At 39.5% G+C, this 26,003-nt stretch overlaps 1 protein-coding gene across 2 annotated transcripts in view; it reads right to left on the reverse strand.

Annotated features, from left to right (window-relative positions):
* NOTCH2 (notch receptor 2) overlaps positions 1-26,003 on the reverse strand; it is a 164,911-nt gene that overhangs the window by 88,473 nt on the left and 50,435 nt on the right. For both annotated transcript variants that reach the window (XM_086717958.1, XM_086717959.1), the window contains exons 3-4: positions 6,606-6,865; positions 2,628-2,963 (exon numbers count right to left, since the gene is read on the reverse strand). In XM_086717958.1, coding sequence (XP_086574084.1) covers positions 2,628-2,963; positions 6,606-6,865 — 596 coding nt within the window. The remainder of the gene's footprint in view (positions 1-2,627; positions 2,964-6,605; positions 6,866-26,003) is intronic.

The following is a 26,003-nucleotide window of genomic DNA, read 5'->3' on the forward strand; positions in this document are numbered from 1 at the left end:
TATGGAAATAAGGTTAATACTCTCCAAACTCTACCTGGGACATAAAAACAGTGAGCATAAAATCTTACAAATTGTGTAAATACGTATTTATTCACAGTGTTACTGCATCATCCATTGTTTTGAATTCTTTTTAAATTTCTTTTTATCCATTGTCTAAGCTAATGTCATCTGTTTTGGATCATGGGATCCTGAAAGGCAAGAACTAGCCTACTTAACTATTTTAAATGTCTGCATGGTGCCATACATAGGCTGGAATGTAACAAAAAGTATTTGATCATAATTCGAAGTACTTTCTATTTTTTTAACCCAAACATCTCAAAAGCATTTAACAAAAAGTTTCACACATTTTCAAAGCACCTTCAGGGACAGACAAGCAGTGCACTGTGATTCAGTAAAATGCACAGGCTTTGGAAATAACTTGTCTGGGTTTTAAGACTCAGCCCGACCACATGTCAGCTGTGCAACTTTGGGTAAATGACTTAACATCTCCAAACTTGAGCTATTTCACCCGGGAAAACTAGAAAATAATACCTATCCCCAAGGTTTTTGTGTAATTGAGCTAATGGATGCAGAAGTACCTGGCACAGTGCCTGACTCATAAAAGGCATTGAATAAATGTTAGTTTTCTCTTTGCCAACTCTTCTCCCCGCCCCTGCATCCTTATCCCAAAACCCAACCCACACACATACACACACACACACACACACACACACACACACACACACACACTTCATCAGTGAGTAAACAAATGTCTTGCTTTAAATTACAAGCAGAGCATAAAAGATAGCCAAGATCTCCTTACTCCATCCCACGAGCCCTGGCAGCCTCTCAGCTGTGGAATCCCTGGTTATTTCCTTTCTCAAGGAGGAGATACTATTCTCGTTTGACAGATCCTTTCCTGGACACACTCTCAGAATTCCCTAAGGTTCTTATCATGGCTAATGGATAACAATGCAGAGACTATGGGACTGAATAATCACTCTCTCCTAGCTAAAAACTTCCTTTATTGACTTCTCTAACTTCCCGTCAGTATTCCGCTGCCAAATCAACCTTTTTGTTCTGGGCAACTATTAAAAGTAATTTTCTTGAAACTGAAAAAACACATTTAGCCTTCAACAATAAATTGTGCTCACCTCAATTATTAACCATTTGGACTATTTATTAAAATATGTATAAAGTTAAATTGTTTACATTTCTGTTTCCTTCTTTAACCCTTAAAATAGAGCCAACAAATATGGGAGTGGAGAAGGATATCTTTCAGTTATTTCTTCTACAAGACAATATGGACGACAGTAATACTCTATCAATTAAATTTATTTAGTGTCTAGAATGACTACTTTATCTATTCTTCATTGAAAGTGAAACTGAAAGCAATACATTTAAAAACTTGTTCTTGTGGCTTACAGTTAAATGGTATAAAGTTTTTTATTATGTGACAGTGTCTTATATCGCCCTATCCCAAGCACACAGTTCAAGTGCCTAGAAAACAGGGGCAGTTAATAGATTTTTACTGAATGAAATTAATAAATTGCCATTTGGCTTTGTACCAAGGACCAACATATGACCTTTAATCCCCAAAAGATAAAACACACAATCCCATTATATGTGAACCATATCCACAACACCAGATTCTAAGATGCCCATTCTGAAAGAGTGGCTAGAACAACTTCTTTTTGAGGCAATTCTGCTTACTTAGCACATTACTCCCCCCTACAGTTTTCCTTCTTTTGTTTTTGTACTAAGGATATTTGTATAAAAACAGAATCTTTGTTGCTTAGTTGCAACAGAGCTTTGTTGCTCATCTGCTCCAGCTGCTTGTGTTCTGTTCCCAATCAAAATTCTGTTTTCAGCCTCCTCATCATTTTATAAGGGGTTAGTGAATTGGCCAGGCTTGCTCCCTTCTCCATCTCTATGGAACGCTGGGCTCCAAGCTTCCTTCCATACATTGCTCCTTTTTTGGCTTCTATCTTGGAGTTATGTATGGTTGTGCCATACCTTATTCATCAGCATTCATCAAAAAGTGCCCATTGAGTAAGAGAGCACCACCCCAGTTCCAAAATTCTCTAGCTTCAAGTCAGGGCAAGGTTATCCCAAGTCACAGAGAGCATATGGAGAGGGCCAGGAGCCCAGGGAACATTACAAAAGGACAGGCAGGTGCATCTAGGTAGGTAGGAAAATAATCTATTATTCCTTCAGAAGTGAAAGCATATAGGAAAGTTGCTCACCTACTATTACTGTCAATTCAGTTTACAGTACTTTATTAATCAGACATATTTTTCAACATCTAATTCTCATTTGTTCCCTTCCACTCCACAGGCCTATCTATTTCTTTCTCAGAACTGTTTCTTTTATTTCTTACTGTTCCTCCAAAAAGGACAATAAACAATTTCCTAGCCACTCATCATCATAAACTCTGACATGTTAAATTACCCCCTACTCAGTTTATGGACCACATTGGCCCATAAAACTCTTCCCTCACCAGCAACCCACTCCACACAAAATTCTTATTTCCCCTTTTCCCTGCTGAGAAGGGTATTTCCTAAAGCAGCAACTGAGCCACACCCACCACCCTCCTTCTGTGCTGGAGGTGTATCCCCCAATCCCAGGACACTGGAGGCTCTCCTTACCTGGAAGGCAGTTGCATTCAAATGTGAAGTCACCAGTCTGCCGGCAGGTGCCTCCATTGACACAGGGGGAGGGTGCACAGGGCACATAGGGGCTGTCACAGTGCTGGCCTGTGAAGCCCTGGGGGCATTGGCACTGATAGGAACCCAGTAGATTGAGGCAGGTGCCACCATGCTGACACTGTCCTGGGATGTCACACTCATTGACGTCAGTCTCACACTTCTGTCCTGTGAAGCCTGCGAGGCATCTGCAGGAGAACTGGTTGGCTACAGTGGTGCATGTACTTCCATTTGCACAGGGATGAGATAGGCAGGCATCGGTCCATTGGCACAGCTTACCTAAGGAAACAGAACAGACTCAGTGCTGCCCACTGAAGTGGGAGCCAGTCTCATCCTCAACATCCCACATCCCCCACCCATCCAACATCATTTATTGTGTACAGAATGTCCTAAGCTCTTTGAAATTCACAGGAAGCCCAAATCAGAGCTTCCTCAAGATCATGTGACACAGGCACTCCCTCGGGCCCTCAACCAAGACACAAAGCCTCAGTGGAGCACATGGAGGGGACTGTAGGCTAATCCTATGAAGCCCATCCTCATAGGAGCCCATCAGTCCCTTTGGTGGCAAAGAAGGGTCTGGATCTATCTACTGTCTCACACCTTGCCTTTGCATAGGCTGCTCCTCTGTTTGGAATGCCATCTTCCTTTTTGTTCACCTAGTAAACTCCCACCTGACAACTCTACTCATAAGTTACCTTATTGCCCTTCTCAGCTCCCTAAATTGCTCTCTCTCTCTCTCTCACGGATCTGCACATGTATACACACACCCCAAATTTGCTGTTTCCTTTTACTATATCACCTACCACATGGGCAGGGGCTGGATCCCCACAGGAGGCTCTCAAATCGTGTCCTTTGAGTGAATAAAATGCATTGATCTTTTCCATAATACATAGTTACTAAACAGATCTCTTATATGACAGAACCAAGTCAGTGGTACTTCTATTTCCTTTAAATAAAACCCACATACATATTCTGGGAAATATTTTAATTGTGGTCTTGCTACATTTTTGCTTGATGTGTTTGAAGAGGATGAAAAATCTCTAGCTACTTATATATGAAAAAAGCTGTAAGTTATCGTGAGAATAAAGGTCTAGAAAGGTAAGTCTTGTGGACTCTCAAATAGGAAAATATGAGAGGAGGTCAGAAGACTGATATGCTGGATCCTAAGGCATGACTCCAAGAAAGCAAAGCAAATTCTCTGAGGTAGAAAGACAGAGAAAAAAAAATATTCCCATGCTATTAGTAAATTTGGTATTCATATAGACTTCTAGTGCTCGTGTGCTCGCTCATAAAAACAAAATGTTTTTTTTTAATTTAAAATAAACCAAAAAACAAAAAACTAAAACAAACAAGAGCCATGACAGCTTTTCTAAAAGAAGAGGGAGGTGACACACAAGCACAGAGAAGTGCTAGCTGTCTGTCAAGGAATGTCAAATCAAACAGGAGAGGTGCAGTATAATTTTGGGCATAGCACATGTATCTCAGGGTGCTAAGCAGAGAGAAAAAGGAGGAACTGAAATTTCTCTTCCTATTTTTTCTTCATTCCTCTGAGAGAAACATCTACAGTGGAGAAGAGATAAAAATGGTTCCTTCTAGCAACTGTGTGTATGAGAATATTTGCCTACAACTAAAACAGAAAGGTCCTTGAACCTGGCTTCCCATATATGATACCTACAGGCACTAAGTTCCTACCTCTGTTTTTTCAACTATGAGTGCAGATAAGCTAAGAAGGTCTGATTAGGTGGGGTATAGGGCTACCACAAAACGAAAAGGGTAACTTAACCTGTGGTGATTCCTGAAGACAGACAAAAGTGGCAGATGTGTAAAAATGATCAGAGCCCTGCAGAACACCAAGAAAGGATCCCTTTTAATGGCAAAAGAAGAAGCTTTAATTTGGGGATCATTTCAGAGTTAACATCTTAATTATTAAGAAGACATTACTGCCATTACCACTAGTGAGGATTAAAATGTTTGAAACAGGTATGCCTTCCCTTTGCTTGCAGAGCAAAACAATTTCAAACTGACAATCAGGAAAAAAATTTTCTCTTAACTACCAAATCTCTTCAATGAATCATAGCATCGATGCTGTCATGGTCATGATGAAGATAACAGATCATCCTAACTATCCTCTACCCTTACCAACACCTTTTAATAACAAATCAGTAGAAAAAGTATTCCAAACTAACCTACCCAATCTAGTTTACTGAGTATGTTTTTAACTTTTGCTTATAAGATTTACATAATTGCTGGTGTCGGGGGGGACAAACTGGTGAATGGTTCCACTTTCCTCATCTAACTTAGTATCTACAGTTCATTTTGAATAAAGCTCAGACCCACCTGTGGAGAACTCATGATCTAGGCAGATGAGAAACATGTAAAAAAATTATTACAATAAAATGTGACACATCAAATAATGGAACATAGAGACTAACTGCCTAAAGGAATAGGAAAAAGTCACTAAGACAGAATTTTAAACAACATTGGGCAATCACCAACTGCAGAAAAGGGCATTCCTGGCAAAGGGGTGTGCAACAGCATAGAAGCAACAGTAAGTACGACATTTTCAGGAAATGATGAGAATGTTGTTGGTGTGACTAGAGCTAGATGCTTGTGGGAAGTGAAGCTATAAAAAGACGTAAGGCTGGGGCTCCTGGGTGGCTCAGTTGGGTAAGCATCCAACTGTTGATTTCGGCTCAGGTCATGATCTCAACAGTTCATGAGTTTGAGCCCTGCACTGGCTCTGTGCTGACAGCAGGGAGCCTGCCTGGAATTCTCTCTCTCCCTCTCTCTCTGCCCCTTACCTGCTCTCGTGCTCTTTCTCTCTCTCAAAATAAATAAACTTAAAAAAAAAAAAAGATGTAAGGTCTAGACTATGATGGGCTAAGGAAGCCATATAAAAGAGTTTGCAGTTTATTCTGCGGATGATAAAAAGTCATTAGGCACTGTAAGCAGGTGAGTTTGTGACAAGATTTGCATTTATGGTCAAAGATGTGGCAATGTGACAGGTGAACAAGATGGGGAGAAACTAAAGGCAAGGAAACCAGTTAGGAAATGACTGCAGGAGCCCAGGTGGAGAGCTAACCTATCACCAACATGGACAGGGTAGACCTCAACTACAGAGCAGAAGGAATGGAGAGGAGTAGTCAGGTGAGAGGTGATTCAAGGACTGGGTCAGGTGCCTGAGTCTAAGTGTTATAAGGGAAAGGGGGAGTCTAGTTTGGAATATTTTTTTACATGTCCCTCATCTGACTATGACCCATTTATATCAGCATGTTGAGTATGAGGTACCTGTCAAATTTCCAAGGATAATATGCAACAGATAGTCAGAAGTATGAGCCTGAATGTCAGGGAGGGGGTGGAGTGAAAAGGATGACTGTAAGAGTCACCAGCAACTGATGAAGACAATGACAGCTGAGGCCACCGGAGACAGGAAGGTTCGGGGTGGGGGGGGGGGGGGAGCTGTGATATGGCTCAAAAGAGGCCTCACCACAGAGTTCCAAGGAACACAAAAATTTAATGGATGAGGACAAGGCAATGCAGAATCATAACGGAATGGAGCACAGAAAACCAGAAAAGCCAGTGCCCTGAATATCTAGGTAGAGATTTCAAGAAGCAAGTAATCAACAGTGCAGATGGCTTTTCTTCTAGTGACGGTGAAGTACGGTTCTGATCCCCCATCTTGACATATATACACTTTAGGCAGTCAAATACTTCTGAGTATTTGACACTTTCTTTCTCCCCTCTTAGAACTCTCAAAAGGAAGTTAAAGATAGTTGTCTGGAACACTCGAGTTCCTTACCATAATGTTAAACAGGCACCAGAGTTAGAGGATCCTTAAAAGCAACATGTCAAGATCTAAAAGATGATAAAGAAAGGTATCTGCTGAGATTAGGAAAACGTGGCCCCGGGTCACATCGTTACCTGTAAAACCAACTTGGCAGGTACACTCATAGTCGTCCCGGCTACGCACATGGCAGGTGCCTCCATTCAGGCAGGGGTGAGACACAAAGCAGGGGTGAGCAGTTGAGTACTGACAGTCATCACCTGTGAACCCCAGGGCACATCGGCATGTGGCTTTCCCCAACATGGCCTGGGCCACACACGTCCCCCCATTCTGGCAGCGGTTCTTCTCACAGGGGTCTCGATGTTGACAATATTCTCCCAAGAAGCCCTCCAGACATCTGCATGGAAAAGAAAAGAGTCCATGAAAACACTTGAATTCTTGTAAGTCCAAAAGCTTAACAAGATAGTGCAGTCCATTCAAGAAACACTAGATTATGAATTGAGAGATCTAAAGGTACAACCTATAAAACTGCCCTACTTCAGAAGTGCTTAGAGAACTTAACCACACACTCTCATGTCCTTTTGAGTCTTGGTAGGTGACAGAATACCAGGTGGGTTACCCAGCATGGTCTGCCATGGCCAGTCGGCATAACCCTTATCAAAGGCAAAATGAGCCACAGCTTTTTTCACATAGGTACAGGCTGGTATTGGCATAACAGCACTTTTTTGTGCACCACTGTTGATTTCATTAGCTTTCTCACCCTGACTAAGCCATCTGATAGGATTAAGGTAAGATTCACATGATAATGCATGGACTGACTTTCTTACCCTCTCCAGTTCAAAATATATTAAAATACCATGTGATTTCTCTCAATTAGGCACTGAGAAATAGTAAGTTCTTCTTTTCGTGTTTCCACTGAGACATCGACTGGCCTATACCTAGATTTCTGGGTTATGTTCTGGAGTTACATTTCCCTGTGATGGAGAAAGAAAAAAGAGGTACAGGAATAGGAAAGAAAAAAGAGGTATAGGAAAAAGCTCAAAGGGGCTTTTTTCTTTGTTTAACTTAAATCTGTTAAGATATAAACAGGAGGCAGCTTTTTTAACCAAATTTTTAAAAAATCACAAAATATAATTAAAATGACATAAAAAATATCTAAGGTACCATACAAACACCAAAGTGAAAAAAGCACAACAACTTAAGAATAACATTCTGTGGGGCGCCTGGGTGGCGCAGTCGGTTAAGCGTCCGACTTCAGCCAGGTCACGATCTCGCGGTCCGTGAGTTCGAGCCCCGCGTCGGGCTCTGGGCTGATGGCTCGGAGCCTGGAGCCTGTTTCCGATTCTGTGTCTCCCTCTCTCTCTGCCCCTCCCCCGTTCATGCTCTGTCTCCCTCTGTCCCAAAAATAAATACACGTTGAAAAAAAAAATTAAAAAAAAAAAAAAGAATAACATTCTGTAACATTCTCCACATGGTGTGTTGAGGGAGCTTTTTATATGCCACCCACTGAATCATAAGATATATACAACCATCCCAAATTGTGTGTAGTATTTATGACAATACTACATTCTCTAAACAGCATTAAAAAAGGCTTTCCCCAACATGGTCTGAGCCACACAGGCTTTTAAGAAGCGTTTAAAAGTAACACAAAGACTTTGATTCTAACTGTAAATTTTACCATTTGGCCATTGCCCCAGATATTTGAATAAACCTATTTCTACATTATTTTACTTTCTGGAGGATAGAAAACGAAGTCTACAAGGCTGCTCCATCATTACCTTAAAGATGACACATTTAAACCAAACTCTAAGGAAAAATAAGTAAGCAAACAAACCAAACTCGAAATCTTCCCCCTCAAAACCAGCTCCCAACACAGCTCACAATGTGCAGATTCTGGGTCCTGATTCTCCCTATCGCCCAGACGTGAAGCACTGGGGTTGTGTTTTCCTCCTTCCTGCCTTTGTTCAATCATACCCAACATGTCTCATTAGCCAGTAGTTGGCAAGGTGAGGTCTTCAGAGGTCCCAGTTATTAAGAAAAGGAGGAGGACCAGATGTTAAGGAACTGAGACAGAACCTGCCCAGAAGAAGTATGCAGTAGCTAACACACCTGGAGGAGGAAACAGAGCTGGTGGGTAGCTCCGGTGGTAGTCATGTAACTAGTGACAGCCTCCTCTCCTCTTCCCAGATGTGTGTACAGTAAGCAGGGCAGAGCCAGAAGCAGCTAGAGTTTTGAGCATCATCATGAGTGGGTGAAGCTAGGAGATGGAGAGGTAGTAAGGGGAGGGCACAGCACTAAAACCAAAGACTGGCTGAAGTTTCTGTAAAAGAGTCTGCACTTTATATGGTCAGAAGACCTGTTTAGAGTGAGTCCTGATGTGGCGACCTTGGACACGTTGCTAAACTTCACTATTAGTTCTCTCACATTTTAAATAGTTGAAAAGGGTACCCACATTGCGGGACTGGTGTAAGAAACTTACAAAATCAAGTATGTGAAAGCCTAATGTTAAGGTTATGGGTTATGTTAAAAAGTTTTGCAAATGAAAACCATTTTTTTCCCTTTGTATTTATTGAGGAAAATATGGTGCTTTATGCAAATCACAGCTTGATTTGATAATAGAATACGTTATTTTCTGATTTTTTTTAAGTGGAAGAACAAAAACTGCAAATGTAGCATAGCTAAAATTAACCCTCAGCTATATTATTAAAAGCATTTGTAACTTATTTAAGAAGACTGTTATGGATGATGTTCAAAACTGGAACACAATTCTCATTCATAATGGTAGTCCTATGGGCGTTATGCCTGGCTGACAACTCTTGATTTACCCATTTGGGAATTATTTACCTCGTAAATAATGGAAAACTGTTAAACCTGGGTGGGCTTTGCCCATCTTTGTTCCTGGACTATTGCACCACCACCGCCTCCCCAACACTATCATGTGGCATCTGCTCAGAGAATGCAAATTCATTTAAATATTAGTATCATAAACATACAAAGAAAACATAAGGCTCCCAGGAAAACAAAAATGAAACAATATGAACATTTCTGGAGCCAACCAAGAGTATTCCCGAATTATGTGAGACTAGGGTTTAATCTGCATTGTTTGCTCCCTAGCAAGTACAGAAAAATAAGTTTCAACTAAGATATGTCTAAGAAACCGGTGAAAGCAGAGGCTGGCAAATACAGCTTGCAGGCCTACTATGGCCCACTGTCTGTTTTTGTATGGCCTATGAGCTGAAAATAGTTTTTACATTTTTAAATAGCTAGAAAAATGTCAAAAACAAGATTAATATTTTGTGACATTTGAAAATTACAAGAATTCAAATTTCAGTGTCCATAAATTAAGTCGTATTAGAACACAGCCACGCTCATTCATTTATGGATTGTCTATGGCTACTTCTGCATTACAATAACTGGGCTAAGCACCTGTGATGAGACCATTTAGCTCACAAAAATATTTACTATCTGGTGCTTTATAGAAAATCTGCCAACTCCTGGGTAAGCAAATGTATGAAACCCAATTCTATATATGGCATCCAACATGCTTACTAGTAACGATGTTAATGATGACGAAGAAAAATATTTTCACATCAGTTTCTGCAAAGAATACTGCACTCATTCATTCACCCAACAAACATTTATAAGTGCCTATTATATGCCAGACATTGTCTTAATGCTAGGGAAGTCCTTGAACTTGTGGAGTTTAAATTCTCGAAAGGGAAGACAAAGACAAATACATAATTTGTTCAGTCAAGTTAAGTGCTATGAAAAAAATAATAAAATTGGAAAGGGGGATGGGAAGGGATGGAATTGGGAATGGTAGGGGGTAGATAAAATGAAGTATTTTGGTTTTAAATAGGAAAATTGGGGAAGGCCTCACTTAGAGGGCACATTTGAGTCAAGACCTTGATGCAGTGAGGGACTAGCCATGCAGGTAACTTAGGGAAGTGTGTTCAAGGCAGAGGGAACAGCAAATGCAATGGACCTAAAATAGGAAACAGTCACGGCATGTTTGAGGAACAGCAAGGAGACCTCTGTGGCTCTACCAAAGGGATTAAGAAAAAGAGTAGCAGAAAATAGATGAGAGCCGTTAACTGGGAGGCAGATCTTGAGGGGCCTGCAAACCACCATGAAGAAGGCTTGAGGTTTTTACTCTAGGTGAGATAATATGATATACAAATGACTTACTCTCCTAAAGTCCATATATAGAACTACATCTTATTTTTATGTGAAACTAGACATACTGTTAATAAAGACTTCATTTCTTATTTAAAATGTTCTAGAGGGCTAGATATCAATCAGTCTATTTCTTTACCTTAAAACACATACAAATCTCTCTTAACCTACATTTTTCACTAAGCCCCATTTCCCTTTCCAAATTCTTCTTCGGTCACAACCAAACTTCTTTAACTGTGGCCTAATTTCACAGATACTTTCCCTTTCTCTTCCATCTACTTACTTGTCCCTTAGTAACAAAATTTGCATTCCAATTATCGTCCAGAAACTATGCTCTAAGAACAATGACTTTCTTTCCCCTTGTCAAGTTCAGTCTGAAATTTCATCATAAAGAAATTCTCTTTCCTGTAGAAGTGTCTCTGACCAGACCTTCTATCATTTTAATCCTTTCACATTTGGTTTCTAGGACTCCATCTCAGAGCTTGGTAAATCCTTAGTCTAGATTGCTGACTCCTCTTCTCCTTCCTCCCCATCAATCACAGACAGCTTAAAGTTTAAGTTTGAGCTGCACTGCTCTTTTCTCTCATGTACATGTGTTATGTTGTCATTCTTCATCTGATTTTAAACAACTACCTTCATGTGCCCCCATAAACAGTTCCACCTGCATATGCTCAGTTCACTAAAAGTCATCTACTTACTCTAATCTACTCTGCAGTACTTGAAACTGAACATTTGAAAAGTGGGATCATTTTCCCATGGAACTTTAATTCTTCAATTTTTCCAAGGTTTCCACTCATAATCTCAAAAGTCACTTTTAGTTAATGCTCTTAAATTATATATAACTAATTACCATGTTCTGACAAGTCTTATTAACTGAATTCCTATAATACTTATCATTCACACTCACAGTTTCCTTCTTGATACAAATTCTGATCATCTTAAAAGCCTCAGGCCAGATAGCACCCTTGGAATAAAATAAATCTTGGGATTTAAGACACCCTAAAGGCAATTTCTAACCAATGAGATAGTTCTTTCTGAAATATCCTTAAAAGATGATCACCAGTCTCTACTTGAATCTAAGCAGTTAAGCACAGTGCCTGAGTAGTAGTTAAGAATTTAATAAATGCTTGAAGTTCTTATTGTTCTTGCTATTAAGAGTACAGACCCTAGAACCAAACCACATGGATTTCAATTCTGGCTCCCCATTTACTCGATAGGTGACCTTGAGCAAGTTACTAAACTCATTGTAACAATGAATTTAGTAATAGTGCTTACCCCATAGGGTTTTTTAATAACTGTAAAGCACTTAGAACAGTATCTGGCGCATAAACACCATGCACTTGTTAAGTAAAATAAAATTAACGGCTCACTACTTCAATAATAGAACAGTCTTCAGTGTGGGTGGATCCCAAGATCAGAAAGCTCCTTCTTTCTGATGTCTTAAATTCTGCCTCCCCTTCTTGGTATATATATCCAAAATAAGTGAAAATATAAGTCCACACAAAATTTGTAAAGAATGTTCATAGCAGTATTATCTATAATGGCAAAAAGTAGAAACAACCCAAATGTCCATAAGCTGATGAACAGATAGAAGTAAAATGTGGTATATCCATACAATGAAATATTATTTGGTCATAAAAAGGAATGAAGATCTGAAACATGCTATGACACGGACGAACCTTGAAAACATCATGCTAAGTGAAAGAAGCCAGATACAGAAGGCCAGATAGTGTATTTCATTTTTATGAAATGTCCAGACTAGGCAAATCCATAGAGACAGAAAAGAGATTATTGCTGCCAGGGGGCTGGGAAGAGGGGGAAACAGAGTGACTGCTAAGGAGTAGAGAGCTTCTTGGGAGCTGGAGGATAACAAAAATGTTTTTGAAACTGGATAGTGTTAATGGTTACACATATCTGTGAACACACTGAACACCACTGAATCGTACACTTCAAAGGGCAAATTTAATATTATATCTCATTAAAAAAACTTTTTTGGCCTCCCTAAAATTTCCACTTACTGGCTGTCCTGTTCTCTGGAATAAAAAGGAACAAGCCTTCTACTTTTCTAACATGTAGCCATTCAAGAACTTAAAGATGGCTGTGCTGACCCTTTTGTTTTCTTTTTTACAGGATTCAGTACTTTGGACTATTCCTCAATATAAAATTATTTCCAGACTTTCTCACCATTTCAGTGGCTCTTCTATACTTAAGATAATAATGGTAATAATAGTGACCAACATTTTCAAAACACTTACTGTTTATTATGTATTTGCTAAGCACTTTATAGATATTATCTCTTTTATTACTCTGTATAACAGTATTGGTATATTATGATCCACATCCTGTATATGAGGACCTTGAAGCTTAGAAAGATTAAGATTTCACACCTAGGAGATGGCAAAGGCAGGATTCAAACCCACATATGACTCCAGAGCCCATGTATCCCAACACTGGGCTATCTGGCCTCCTCCTACTAGATGATTCTAGTTCATCAAAAACCTCTTTAAAACACAGGGCCTGAAATGAAAACAAAACAAAACAAAACAAAACAAAAAACAAACATAACACACGTGATCCTACCAGCACAGCACAGAGCTTGGAGTACGTGGATACTGTATTTTTACCATTGCAGCGTAAAGCTGTGTTCACTTTTTCAGAAGCTACAAAATACTACTACTGAATGAGCTACTGAACACACAGTTAAAATGCCAGATCTTTTTTTTCAAATGAACTAGTCACTCTATGCTTGTAGAACACACTTTTGAACCCAATAATTGGACCTGTCATTTGCTCCTTTTAAAATTCACCGTGCTGAATCTTCTCTCCAAGTTTCTTTGATTGAGATAACTTTTACACTCTATTCACATAATCGCAGAATTTCAGCACCACACAATATCTCAGAAGTCAACGGGTCCAAAACCCCTATTGTTCTGATCTGACCCAAATTTGCTGTCTATAATCTGTTTCCCCAGTTTTGTACCATCTACAACTGTATCTCTACCTTTACCTAGATCTTTTATCAAGAGATAAAACAGTACTTAACTGAAAGTACTCTACTAGGTCTTGCCCTAACCCTGGCACCTATTCAGTCAACTCTATCATCTCAGCTGCACCTGCATCCTATCCACACCTCTCCGAAGGATAGCCAGGAAATCCCTTGCTAAAACTAAGCACACTACTTAAAGAATAATACTTTTCAAGCATAATTTTGATCATGTCACTTTTCTGCTCAGAAACTAGCATTAGCATCCAGCCCTTCAAATCCAAGTTTCTCAGAATCTATGGCCTACTTGTTTGCCCCACTCCTATCATCAACTATCTTACTCCTTCGTAAATCATTACTTCCACTCTCGTCTACTGCTCCCTGTGTAAAAATCTTCTAATACCTTTCCATCTGATATGTCTCTAATTTTTGCTCTTTTCTTCCATCCTTGCTTCAGAGATCTTCCATTAAGCCTCCTCCACACCATTTCACCCATCTCTGGTCCCTCCAACAGCAGATGCAATGCCGTGTTAAGCACTACATTATTTCTACCAGTATGGCACTACTTTGTTTAAGCCATTGTTACGTCCTTCCTGTGCCTCTCCAATTTGGTATCTTGTTGTGGGGAAGGGCATGTCTTCAGACACTGGTACAGGTACCCTGAATACCATGAACATCTACCTATATTCCATTAAGCAACTGGTTCCAAAAAAGGCTAAATTTAATGTGATGGATAAAGTCAGTCTCCCAATCCAAATAGGTTCCCAAATCCCCTACTGACCCCACACTGCATTCTGCCTGGTAGAACACAGGCCAAATCAACCCAAATAATCATCCTGAGGTACAGATTATCCCTCATGCCCCAGGAGGCTAAGGAGAATTATGGACATGGGAAGAAAAGGGGTAAATAAATGGGTAAGTGAAACAGACAGAAATAAAGGAGCCCTGTTTCCTAAGGCAGGAGACCTTTCAATTTTGCAAATCCCTGTTCAACTGTAATACAAGTATACCATATACCCTATTAGCCTGAGTGGAAATTAAGACTCACTGCCTAAAAATAAGAGTTTCAATAGCTCCCTTCTTGAGATGGCTCAAGTTGAGTTTGGTCAGAGGCCAGAAACATGGGCTAATCGTCCAAATTCTCTCAGAAATCTGTAGTTCTATTATGTTATTACCTCAGTACAATTTTTTGAAAATAGCCTACATCTTGAACTAGAGGTATGTGTTAAAATTTTTCTTAAAAATAACCTAATAAATCTAACAGCTGCCTCTTGTTCCCAAAACTGTATGAATGCCTTCCTCCTGAAGGGACTTTATCACTTATTTTAGTAGTTTTCTCAGTGACTCTAGTTTTGGAACTCTGAAAGAATATAGTTCACAAGAGGAGGCTGTGAATACAGGAAAAGTTTTGGGGGCTTTTTCCCTATAAAATAATCCCATGAACTAATATGAATAATTCCATAAACTCAACTTATCAGGCCCATACAGATATATGCATGCCTTTTTTCTGACAAAGTCTACCAATCCTGACACGAAGTCCACTCTTCCACTGTTAATGTTCGAACACACATGGGGAATGGGGAAGGCGAGGAAAAGAGGAAAAAAAACAAAACAAAACAAAACAAGGAATTCCTCCTCATGGAACCAGGAAACATTCCAACTGGAAGGATGCCCATGTCGTCCCCCTTCAATAAAACAGATGAAAAACAGACCCCCAACTCTCACATGTCACCAGCAGCCTGGATGCGTTTGCATGTAGCCACTTTACAGAGTTCAACGAAGCTGGGGTCTGAATAGCAATTCCAACCTATCTGGCAATGGCTGCCGTTCAGCATCGGTCTCCCTAGTAATACAGGACAGAAAATTTTGTTCTTTCAAGTTTCCTAAGTGAATAGCCACTCGTCTAGAGAAAAGCTTAAAACACTGTAGCAGCTTGTGTCAGCTCCAAGATGACTGAAGTCTGAGCAGGAAATAAGCCCCCTTTTCCAAATAAAGGCCAGTGTTCTCTCTCCTTGTTTTCTCCACCGAATGTTCTGTATCAGCAGGGTGAGCCCAAATTGCATCCAGGGCTTTGCTGCAGCTCTGCCTTTAGCTTTTTTTAGTGAGGATTTGGTCATTAAAAAAATAAAACAACAAAGCAAAACCCCATCACATACAAGAAGAAGAAAAAGAGAGGCATGCTTTACAAAACAGCTATTTCAAAATCATGATTTAAAAAAAAAAAACTATACAGAATGTGGAATGGAGGGGAAAAAAATGTCTCATGTGGGTTGCGTCGGCCCCGCAGCTGCTCCTCATTAAAGCGCCTCTTTACTCCCTCTGGGCTAGTTTCCAGCAGAAAATTCTTTAAACAGAACTCTGCTTTCAACCCACTTTCTTCTTGCTCTGGACCTTTCGGCCCCCCAATCCGCAGTGGCAGCCTGCCCTCGCTGGGCTCTAGAGGGGGGAGCTGTCGTTAAGGTAAATGAGGTAAAGGCAGGGGGAGAAAATAACAAAACCCAGAAACCAAATTAAGCATTGGTCAGTAACAAAGGTCTGCAGTTTGAAAAGGGCCCAAATCAGTCTGTTCTTTCCTGTGACCATAATGCCAGCTTAGTTTCCTGCCCCTTCCCCCTCTCCCCATGTTAAAGTAGATAAAAATAATTGCTAACAGCCAAGGCTAACTGTAACCAGTGAAAGTTCCTCCATAACATTTAATTCCCAAGGCTCCAGCTACAAACTTCTAGATGCCCCAGAGCCTACAGACTGGCATTCAACAGGACCATCCCACTGGTCTAACCTCACTGCCCCCCTCCTCCCATAACTCCAGTTTGATAGCTCATCAGACTGTCAACTTTTTAATTCTGTAACTCTGTGTAAAGATAACTAACTGGGTTGTGCTAATTACTGACTCGGTATAAAAAACAACACATGAAGACTCCTAGTTAACTTCCTGGTCAAGAGGGAAGAAAAGGGAAGAAGCTCTCTGTCATGTTGACTTCTTGCCATTCCTACTCCCACACTCACTCCCCTCCCCTAGAACAGAAAGAAAGAAAGAAAGAAAAAGGAAACACTACAGCTTACTCAGCAAGAAAACAAAGAGCTAAAAAAAAAAAAAAACAAAAAAAACAAAAAAAAACTTATTTGTATATAGTTAGAGCCCAGTATTGGGCTGGTTTGTGGTAAAACACACTTTCTAGGGCTTTGCTGGTTTGATGTAAAGGAAACAAAGACAAATACACAATCAATATATCTCTATCTTTCTCTCTCTCTCTCTCTCAAACACACATACACACACACACGCACACAACTTTTTGCCACAACTAATAAACAAAGACTACCAAATACTACAAGACAGGCCATTTTTCTACTATGTAAATTCAGCTTCCTGAACAGTACATTTCTGCTTTTCTTGTAGAAGTATTTCAGAAAATGTTAATCTTGGTTCCCACATTAGGCTGAATGCTTCCAAATTAAAAGTTTCCCACAGGAAAAGAATTTTACAGGGAATTGTGAGGCTGGGAATTATCTTCTCAAACTCCACCTCACTTGGTTTCCATGTGTTCAGGTTTTTCACCCCCTCCCCCATTCAAATAAAACAATAAACACACGCGTATCTTAATAAATCCAAACCAAAAAAGAAGCTGCAGTGGTGCTAGTTTTAAAGCTGTTAACTCACATCATCGTTCATCAGAGACTATGAAGTCAGTAACCACTGCAATGAGAAACCATGCTTTATTTACACAAGAATTTGCAAACACCCTTATCTTCCAGTTTACAGTCGGGGCTCATTTATCAGAACTCAAAAGCTGAACCGAGCACCCAGGCTCTTCAATCATCACTTGAAAGATTGGGCAAGGGCACACAAACAGTGTTGAAAGACTTGCACTGCTGCTCTAATGGAAGCTGGTCTTCCCTCTGTCTTCTAGCACCTACTCACTACCCTACTGTATTCTGGGGCACTGGACCCCCAGAAAACATCTACTTCTGATTACAACATGGCAAATATACTCTAAACATATGAGTTTACAAAAAGCACCTTCCACAGTAATAGGCAAAAGTGAATGACTTAAGCCAGTGGTTCCCAAGCTATGCACTGTACAATTACTGCAAGGAGTCTGCAAACACTTAGAGCGCTCTCCAGACTACTAAAGAATGCCCTGTCCATATCTAAATGGACTGTAGATACTGCTATGATTATTAAAATGTAAAGGTATTATAAAGTGGCTATTGGTTTTTTAGTGGATTTTGATATTATGCATTGCATTTCACAAGAGACAGAAAAATGGTTTCAACTCAAGATCATCTCTCCTTTATGCATTACACTCTTCCTTCAGTTCCCAGACCATGCCACAGTGCACCGCTTCTCACATCCAGACCTTTATACATGCTGGTCACTCAGCCCAAAACACTTTTTCTGACCCTCTTCTCAGGGCTAAGCCCTAAAATTCCTTCAAACTTCTGCTTAAATGTTATTTCCTCTGAGAAACAGTCTTGATTTCCCCATTGCACACTCCCATAACCCTAACATATCACTCATTATCCTTTATTTTGAGTATTTGTCTTTCAAACAGACAAAGAATTGTTCACCACCATACTAACACAGTAACTGGTACATAGAGGCTTTCAACTATGCAGCGCTCACGTTCTTAATGGAAGTAAAAAGACAAAATGCAAGGATCCACAGAATCCTAAAAAAGTTCTTTAATTACACTCAAAGTTTGGGAACCATCAAGTTAAACTATTTATCCAGAGGATTATCAAACCTAATTAGGATTCCTAATATATAGGGGACTTCTTTTTTTTTTTTTTTTTTTTTTTTTTTTTTTTTTTTTTTTTTATTTTTTTAAATTTTTTTTTTTTTTTATGTTTATTTATTTTTTTGGGACAGAGAGAGACAGAGCATGAACGGGGGAGGGGCAGAGAGAGAGGGAGACACAGAATCAGAAACAGGCTCCAGGCTCTGAGCCATCAGCCCAGAGCCCGACGCGGGGCTCGAACTCACGGACCGCGAGATCGTGACCTGGCTGAAGTCGGCCGCTTAACCGACTGCGCCACCCAGGCGCCCCAGGGGACTTCTTAACCCTTATTTACCCATAAATCATTCAAAGTGGGCTAGCCAACCCCATACAGAGTGGATTTTTTAATCACATTTTCCCCCCAAATATGAAGTTAACTAACACATGCATATGCGTGCACACACACACACACACACACACACATACACACAGTCTTTTTTTTTCTCTCTTCAACTTTAAATCTTTTATTAATCTTTGAGAAAACACTGATTATATGAACCACTAGGAACCTGGAGTCCTGAGGAATAGAATATCCTACAAAGTAGCCTCAGTAGCATGAACTGCTAGATTCTTAAGAGATTGAGCAGTAAAAATTAAACAAGATTTTGGAAAAGAAAAGTGAATACGGTGCCTGCTTTCTGTTCTCCAGCATGAGTGGATGACTGCTTTCAAAGTTCTGAAGTCCAAAAAATGTCTGAAAGTGAAATAGTTCCAAAAGCGTATGGCTTGGTGTGAAAAGACTCCTAGTTCAAAAATAATTGTACCCAAATCCTATCAAGCCAAACCCAAATGTAAGAGAAGGCTGGAGAAAAATCTGCATTTCTTTACACTTTAAAAGGATAAAAAATATTTCTTTGTAGGTTCTAAACAAATTATTCTCCCCCCAAAAAAAAAAAAGGAGGGGGGGTGGGAATCACACAGTATGCAAAACTGTTCCATGGATAATTGGAAAACAATTTCAGAATGCTCTGAAACACTGCAAAATCCCATTTAAATTTCCTTAATTAGAACCACAGATAATAAAAATAATGGACATCATGGGAAAAGAAATTAACAGTGTCTAACCCTACTTCACAACAAAAACTTTCCTTAAACTAAGTTCATGACCCAAGGGATAAAAAATTGGTTCTTGGGGGTCATTCTTAGATATTACAATTGTTTGTGACCTTTCAAAGAGCCACAGTAGATAAATAAATATACAGTATAACTATGGTATTAAAACTGTATTGGGAGTATGCGGGAATTAGGATAAAAAGTCTAAAAAAGGCTCCTTTTGGGCAGAGTTGTAATGATGAAAAGACTGAAAAACTCTGAGACAGCACATACAAATAAAGTAATTCTTAGCCTATTATCTGGCACTTCATAATGCTCATAAATGTTGGTTGAACTGGATAGAAAGTTCCCCACAAATGTTGCCTATATTGGTACACACTTGATCCTTGAACAGCATGAGATGAACTGCACAGGACCACTTATACATGTGTGGATTTTTTCCAATACAGTGCAGTACTATAAATGTAGTTTCTCCTTATGAGTTTCTTCACAACACTTTCTCTTCTTCAACCTACTTTATTATAAGAATACAGTATATAATACATATAACATACAAAGTATGTGTTGATCAACTGTTTATGTTATCAGTAAGGCTTCTGGCCAATAGCAGGCTATTAGTAGTTTACTGGGGAGTCAAAAGTTGTATGTGGATCTTCAACTGTGTTGCTCAAGGGTCAACTATATAATCAAATTCAGGTGTTTTGAAAATAGTGTTCCTCAGTTTTGGAAATTCCTTCATCTGTACTTGGTTTGCTATATGAAATCAAAGTCTGTGCCTCCATAGGAACAAAGTGAAAAACTGCAAAGCTACATAGCGGTCTAATGAGAAAGTTTATCTGACATACATCTAGACACCATAAAGATTATTTCTTTTAAAAATACAACACTAGGGGTGCCTGGGTGGCTCAGTCGGTTGAGCTTCCGACTTTGGCTCAGGTCATGATCTCACGGTTCATGAGTTCGAGCCCTGCGTCGGTCTCTGTGCTGACAGCTTGGAGCCTGGAACTGCTTTGGATTCTGTGTGTCTCTCTCTGTCCCTCCCCAGCTCACACTCTGTCTGTCTCTCTTCTCTCAAAAATAAACATTAAAAAACATTTTTTTAAACAATACAACACTATTATTATCTTACATATTCTTGCAGTCTTGTAACAACAAAAACAAGAGCAAAATCCACAAACCCTCTTCATATGGATGATACTAGCTGGGCACATGCATCCTAGCCCACTGGTACCTATACTTGGAAGCATACTCCACTCCACCACCGACTACACTGCCAGGACTGGATTTGGTTTATTTATGTTTTTTTCTAGATTATAAGCTTCTGAGGACAAACATAATTATTAAAACCATCACCATTACAATAATCACCCAAAACTCTTTCTCACACAAAGGATAACTTTCATGAAGTTAAAGACATCTCAACATTTATTACTTTTATGGCAGTAAGAGAACAGTTATTGTCAAAGAAAAAAATGTCATGTTTCCATTTATTCTATTAATACCACTCATTAATTTAACAGGATCTCACTTTTGTGCAGACCTCCAGTATAGACCATTTCAACTAAAAAAGCAGCATCAACCAAAAACTGACAGAAGAATTCAGATATAATCCTTTGTTCTAACTTCAGCAACATTTGCTTCAAGAATTTCTTTTGTATGATTAAAAAAAAAAAAAAAAACTGACCACAAAGAATGGTTCTTCCAGTTTATACCACACGTACTTGGAAGACATGAAGTATTTCAAGTGGCTATTATGTTCTAAGGTAAAGGTCAAGCAAATATTGCCCTGGAGATCAGCTGTTTTTACACCTCCAGCCCAGGAGCTGGGTCTTACATTTTTTAACTGGTTACATTTTAAAGGGGTACACTAGTACCTACATAATATCTTCAATTTGCCTCTTGGCCAACAAATCCTAAAACATTTACTATCTAGCACTTTAAGAAAAATTCACTAATCCCTGCTCTAAGGACATGACAGCATTAAAGTCAACGTAGGCAAAAACACTTAACACATGCTTGAAATTTAGGTAACTTTTTGTCTACTAGAAGTCAGGTTACTTTAGAAGCACTGTAATGAACTATGTTTAACTTCAGAAAGGCCGTCAAGTGGTCAAAAGATCATCATTGTCAACTGCCACACCTATGCATAATTAGAACCAAAGATAATAATAAATAACGGACATTGGGGCACCTAGGTGTCTCAGTCGGTTAAGCATCCGACTCTTGGTCTCAGCTCAGGTCTTGATCTCAGGGTTGTGAGTTCAAGCCCTACTTCAGGCTCCACGCCCACTGTGGAGCCTATTTAAAAAATAAAAATAATAATGGACATCATGGAAAAAAAATTACCTATAATGACCTATAGCCCTAATGTGGTGACTCAAGACAAAAACCACCACTTGCCTTAGGAGGACCATGGCCCAGGGAATAAAAAAAAAAAAAAAAAAAATCTGATATTACAATGATTTATAACCTTCCAAACCAGAGAAACTGAGTATCAAACAAGCATTCTGAAAGTATACACTCAAGTTTACACTTGAAGATAAATGCATTACCCCCAAAAGATAAGAGTAACAGGCAAAAGAGACATTATGAAACCTGAAATAGCCCAGGCTGGATGTGTACTTAAGCAACCAAGCTGAAGTTCTCAATAAAATCTACCAAATCTAAACAACAACAACAATAAAACCCTACAGTAGACACCATAAAATGAATCACAACCCATGTTTTCACACTAACTCTGGGGAAGCACTTTATTATTAAACTGAGTCGGGGCAAAGCCATATCCGATATGGCTACATCCTTCTGTATCACACAGCTTAAAAAACCGTTGTCTAGAGGCAGGTGAGATTCAGGGCGTGCTTGAGCAAATATACATATATGAAATATATATGTATCACATATGTACATAAGAAGTCATGAGCTTACTTATCTGAATAAGAATAAAAATATAACTATTATATTGTTTTATGTATCTCTCACCCAAGACATTAGCATGTTCCCAGATCTTGACAGGATGGCACCTCATAGACCTTTCCCCTCCATCAGCTCTGGCTCTGCCACTAGATATTGACCTGGGTCAGTCACTTAACTTCTCTGAGCATCTACCTTCTCATGTATTAAAACAAGATGCTAGGCCAAAAAAACCTCTAATATTCCCTTTAGCTCTAAAATTGTATGATTCAATTTTAGGAATGTTCCATAGCACCTTGGATATTAATAGAGGCTACACCTCCCTTACGAGGAACTCAAAAGAATTTCCACACTGTTTCATTTAATGAAGTGTTAAAAAGTATAATGAATAGCTAGAGTTAAAATTCTTGGTCTTTAAGATTTCCTCACAAAAGTACTAAAGGTTTTGTTTTTAATTCTGCTTCTATCTCTCTATATATAGTTAGATAGATATAGAGAGAGAGATATATGCATATGTCTAGAGATATAGATACATCTACACACACACACACACACACACACACACACGCATACACCTATACGTACACATATACATATACATGATTACCCACATGAGTTCCTTGAGGGCTGGTACCAAGAATGAAAAGAAATAGTGCTGAATCTTTTTAGATTGCCTAGTGGGGTCTGAGAAACAATTTGGAGTCCCAGTCTACATTCTAATCAGTTAAGTAATCCAGGGTAAGTCACTTGGCCACATTAAGCCCTGGGCTCCTCACACATGAAACAAGGTGAATGGAGAGGTGCTTGCCAAAGTCCTTTTAACCTCCTAACTAGGATAACACTACAATTTTGACTCTGAATTCCCTCAGCAATACCACCCAAGGACGTAACAATCCTTGCTGAAGTTAGTGTGTAGAGTCAGTGCTTGTGTGTGTCTTGACCACTGACCCACTCTGAGCAGGGGCTCCTGGTGCAGGTGTCGTGCCTTTGACTCTTACATCCTCCCCACTGCCTACCAATCACCCTTCCAAGCGTACGGATGGTTCAATACTCACTGGTGTAAGTGAACTGGTGCACAACTCACACTTTCAGCTAACCCCTCACAGGAAGCACAGAGAAGCAAAGAACAATACATTTAAACAAGATACAAAGAATAAAGAATCCTGAACCTAAAAGGAAAAGGAACTTCTTACCATGTTCTCCAAAACAAGTGTCCAAAACCTAAGAGCCTGTTTTCTTCAGACGAGAAGGGTGGTAGACATTGCCAAGTCTCTTTACGGAATCTGACCTGCTGATAAATTCAACAAGGCTAAAACTGACTGATGTGTATATAAACAATGGTCTGGGAAGATCTGCTCCAAATTTAAACTTGTAGTGAATAAACCACTTACATTTATGTAGGACCTTTTTCCAGATATCGTTTTTATATATCCTCTCAACACAACATAAATGCCTATCTTAATCATTTTCCTAGCTCACGATGCTCTCATTAATTCTTATAAAATTTCAGAAAGAATAAGTGATAGCCCATAATTAAAGAGACTACTTCTGTGGAGACTAATTATGAACTCTGACAGTGTCAGCCTTCGCCTAGAAGGAAATGAGTCAACTTTTCATTAGTAATCAAGTTCTGCCCATTTTTTAAGAGTGACCCAGAAATTCAAGGCCATGAGTTTTAACAATATGAAACAGAGAATCAGATACCACAAGTATTATATACAAATAGGACTAAGACAAAAAATTAAAGTCAAAGTATTTCCTGAAGTATTTTTCAGGATGACTGAGGTTTCAAGAGGGGCCCAATAAAATAATTCATCAAGGAGATGCATCTGGCTTACACAAGAACAGACATTTCAAAATCTTAAAGGGCTAGGCAGTTAAATGGCTATGGTCTAGGCAAGAGAATCATAACCATTGTCAAATGTTTTCCACACAGAATAGGCAGCTCTGGTTTATTCTGGATAATTGAGGGTTTGGATATGTACTATATAATCAGAAGAAACAAGCAGTAAAGGACATGAGCTAATTTGGGCTAACCAAAGATTTGGCTAACAGATGCTTGCTTACTCTGGATCCCCGAAATGAACTAGATCAGGCCGATGATATGCTGGACAGGAGAGGTCTGACACTGGGACACCTGAATTTTCAACCAGAAGAATGCCCTATGCCATATATGAAAACTGATGCTGTTCTTAATGTCTGCTTTTCTATCACTCACCTAACTTTTCTTGCTTCAGAGATTCTTAGATTCTGAATTTCCTTGCAAATGGTGTTCACAAACAGCTAACCTGATTGTTCTGGAAGCAGCTAAAAAATCAAGTCAAGACCCAAAAGTTCAGGGGGGAAGAGAGGTGACTGCTCCCAGCTGCCCTCCATTGCTGTCCCCTGGTCTTCCCCTCTACCCCTCACTCTAGGCACTCTTCAAGCATTCATGCCAACACGTGTTAAAGGAATGATTTTTTAAATCAGTTATGTCACTGTGAAACCAGATGAATCCACATGCTGGTTTAGTAAAACCTCACACAAAATATAGACAGAAAAGACCAACCAAGAAGTAGAAAAGTTTTAAATTATGTCATTAGAACAAAATGATGGGGGTGCCTGGTAGCTCAACTGGTTGAGCGTCCGACTCTTGATTTTGGCTCAGGTCAGGATTTCAGTGTCACAGGACCAAGCCCCACGTTGGGCTCCGTGCCGAGCATGGAGCCTACTTAAGGTTCGTTCGTTTTCCCTCTCTCTCTCTCTCTGTCTCTCTCCCCTCCCCTCCCTCTGCTCCTCTCCCCTGCTCATGCTCTCCCTCTTTCTCTCTAAAATAAGGAAACTTTCAGGGGCACCTGGAAGGCTCAGTCAGTTAAGCATCAACTCTTCATTTTGGCTCCGGTCACGATCTCACAGTTTGTTGGTTTGAGCCCTATGTCGGGCTCTGTGCTGACAGCATGGAGCCTGCTTGGGATTCTCTCTCTCCCCCTCTCTCTCTCTGCCCCTCGCCTGCTCGTGCTCTCTCTCTCTCTCTCAAAATAAATAAACTTAAAAAAAATTTTTTTTTAAAAAGAACAAAATCATGAAGATATCGGTAATGATTATTCCAAGAAACAATAACCCCTCAGGTCCCCTCATTTTCTCCACTTAGTCTTTCTACTACCCACCTCCTGAGGTACCATCAATATTCTCAGATTTATAATCTAAGTGATCTACTAAAAATCCTCTGATTTTAATTTTCTGTCCTATAGTAGTTGCTCCCTTGTATGAATCTCCATAGTTCTTCTAATCTGTGCTGACACATAGGGCAGTTACAGACTATTGTATTTTATACATATACATGTGCCTCATCTCCCTAACAAGATGGCAAGGACTGCCACCATGTTTTATGTGAGAGAAACATAACATTCATTAGCAGACACTCCTGAGATATTTTATACTTATAAAGTATAAAGATATTTTATACTTATAAAGTAAGTCAGAGAACACAGGCCTCTTGGACCTTTATGTCTATTCACAATACCTAGCACAGTGCTCAGTCAGAGTAGCCAGCTCAATAAATACTAGTTTGATGAAAATTAAACTTTTCTTTGAAGAGTGCTATGGACTGAATGTTTGCATCTCCCCAAATTCATATAATGAAACTCTAATCCTCA

Source organism: Puma concolor, chromosome C1, assembly GCF_028749965.1.
Source record: "Puma concolor isolate L17-30 chromosome C1, mPumCon1.1.hap2, whole genome shotgun sequence".
Taxonomy (NCBI): Eukaryota; Metazoa; Chordata; class Mammalia; order Carnivora; family Felidae; genus Puma; species Puma concolor.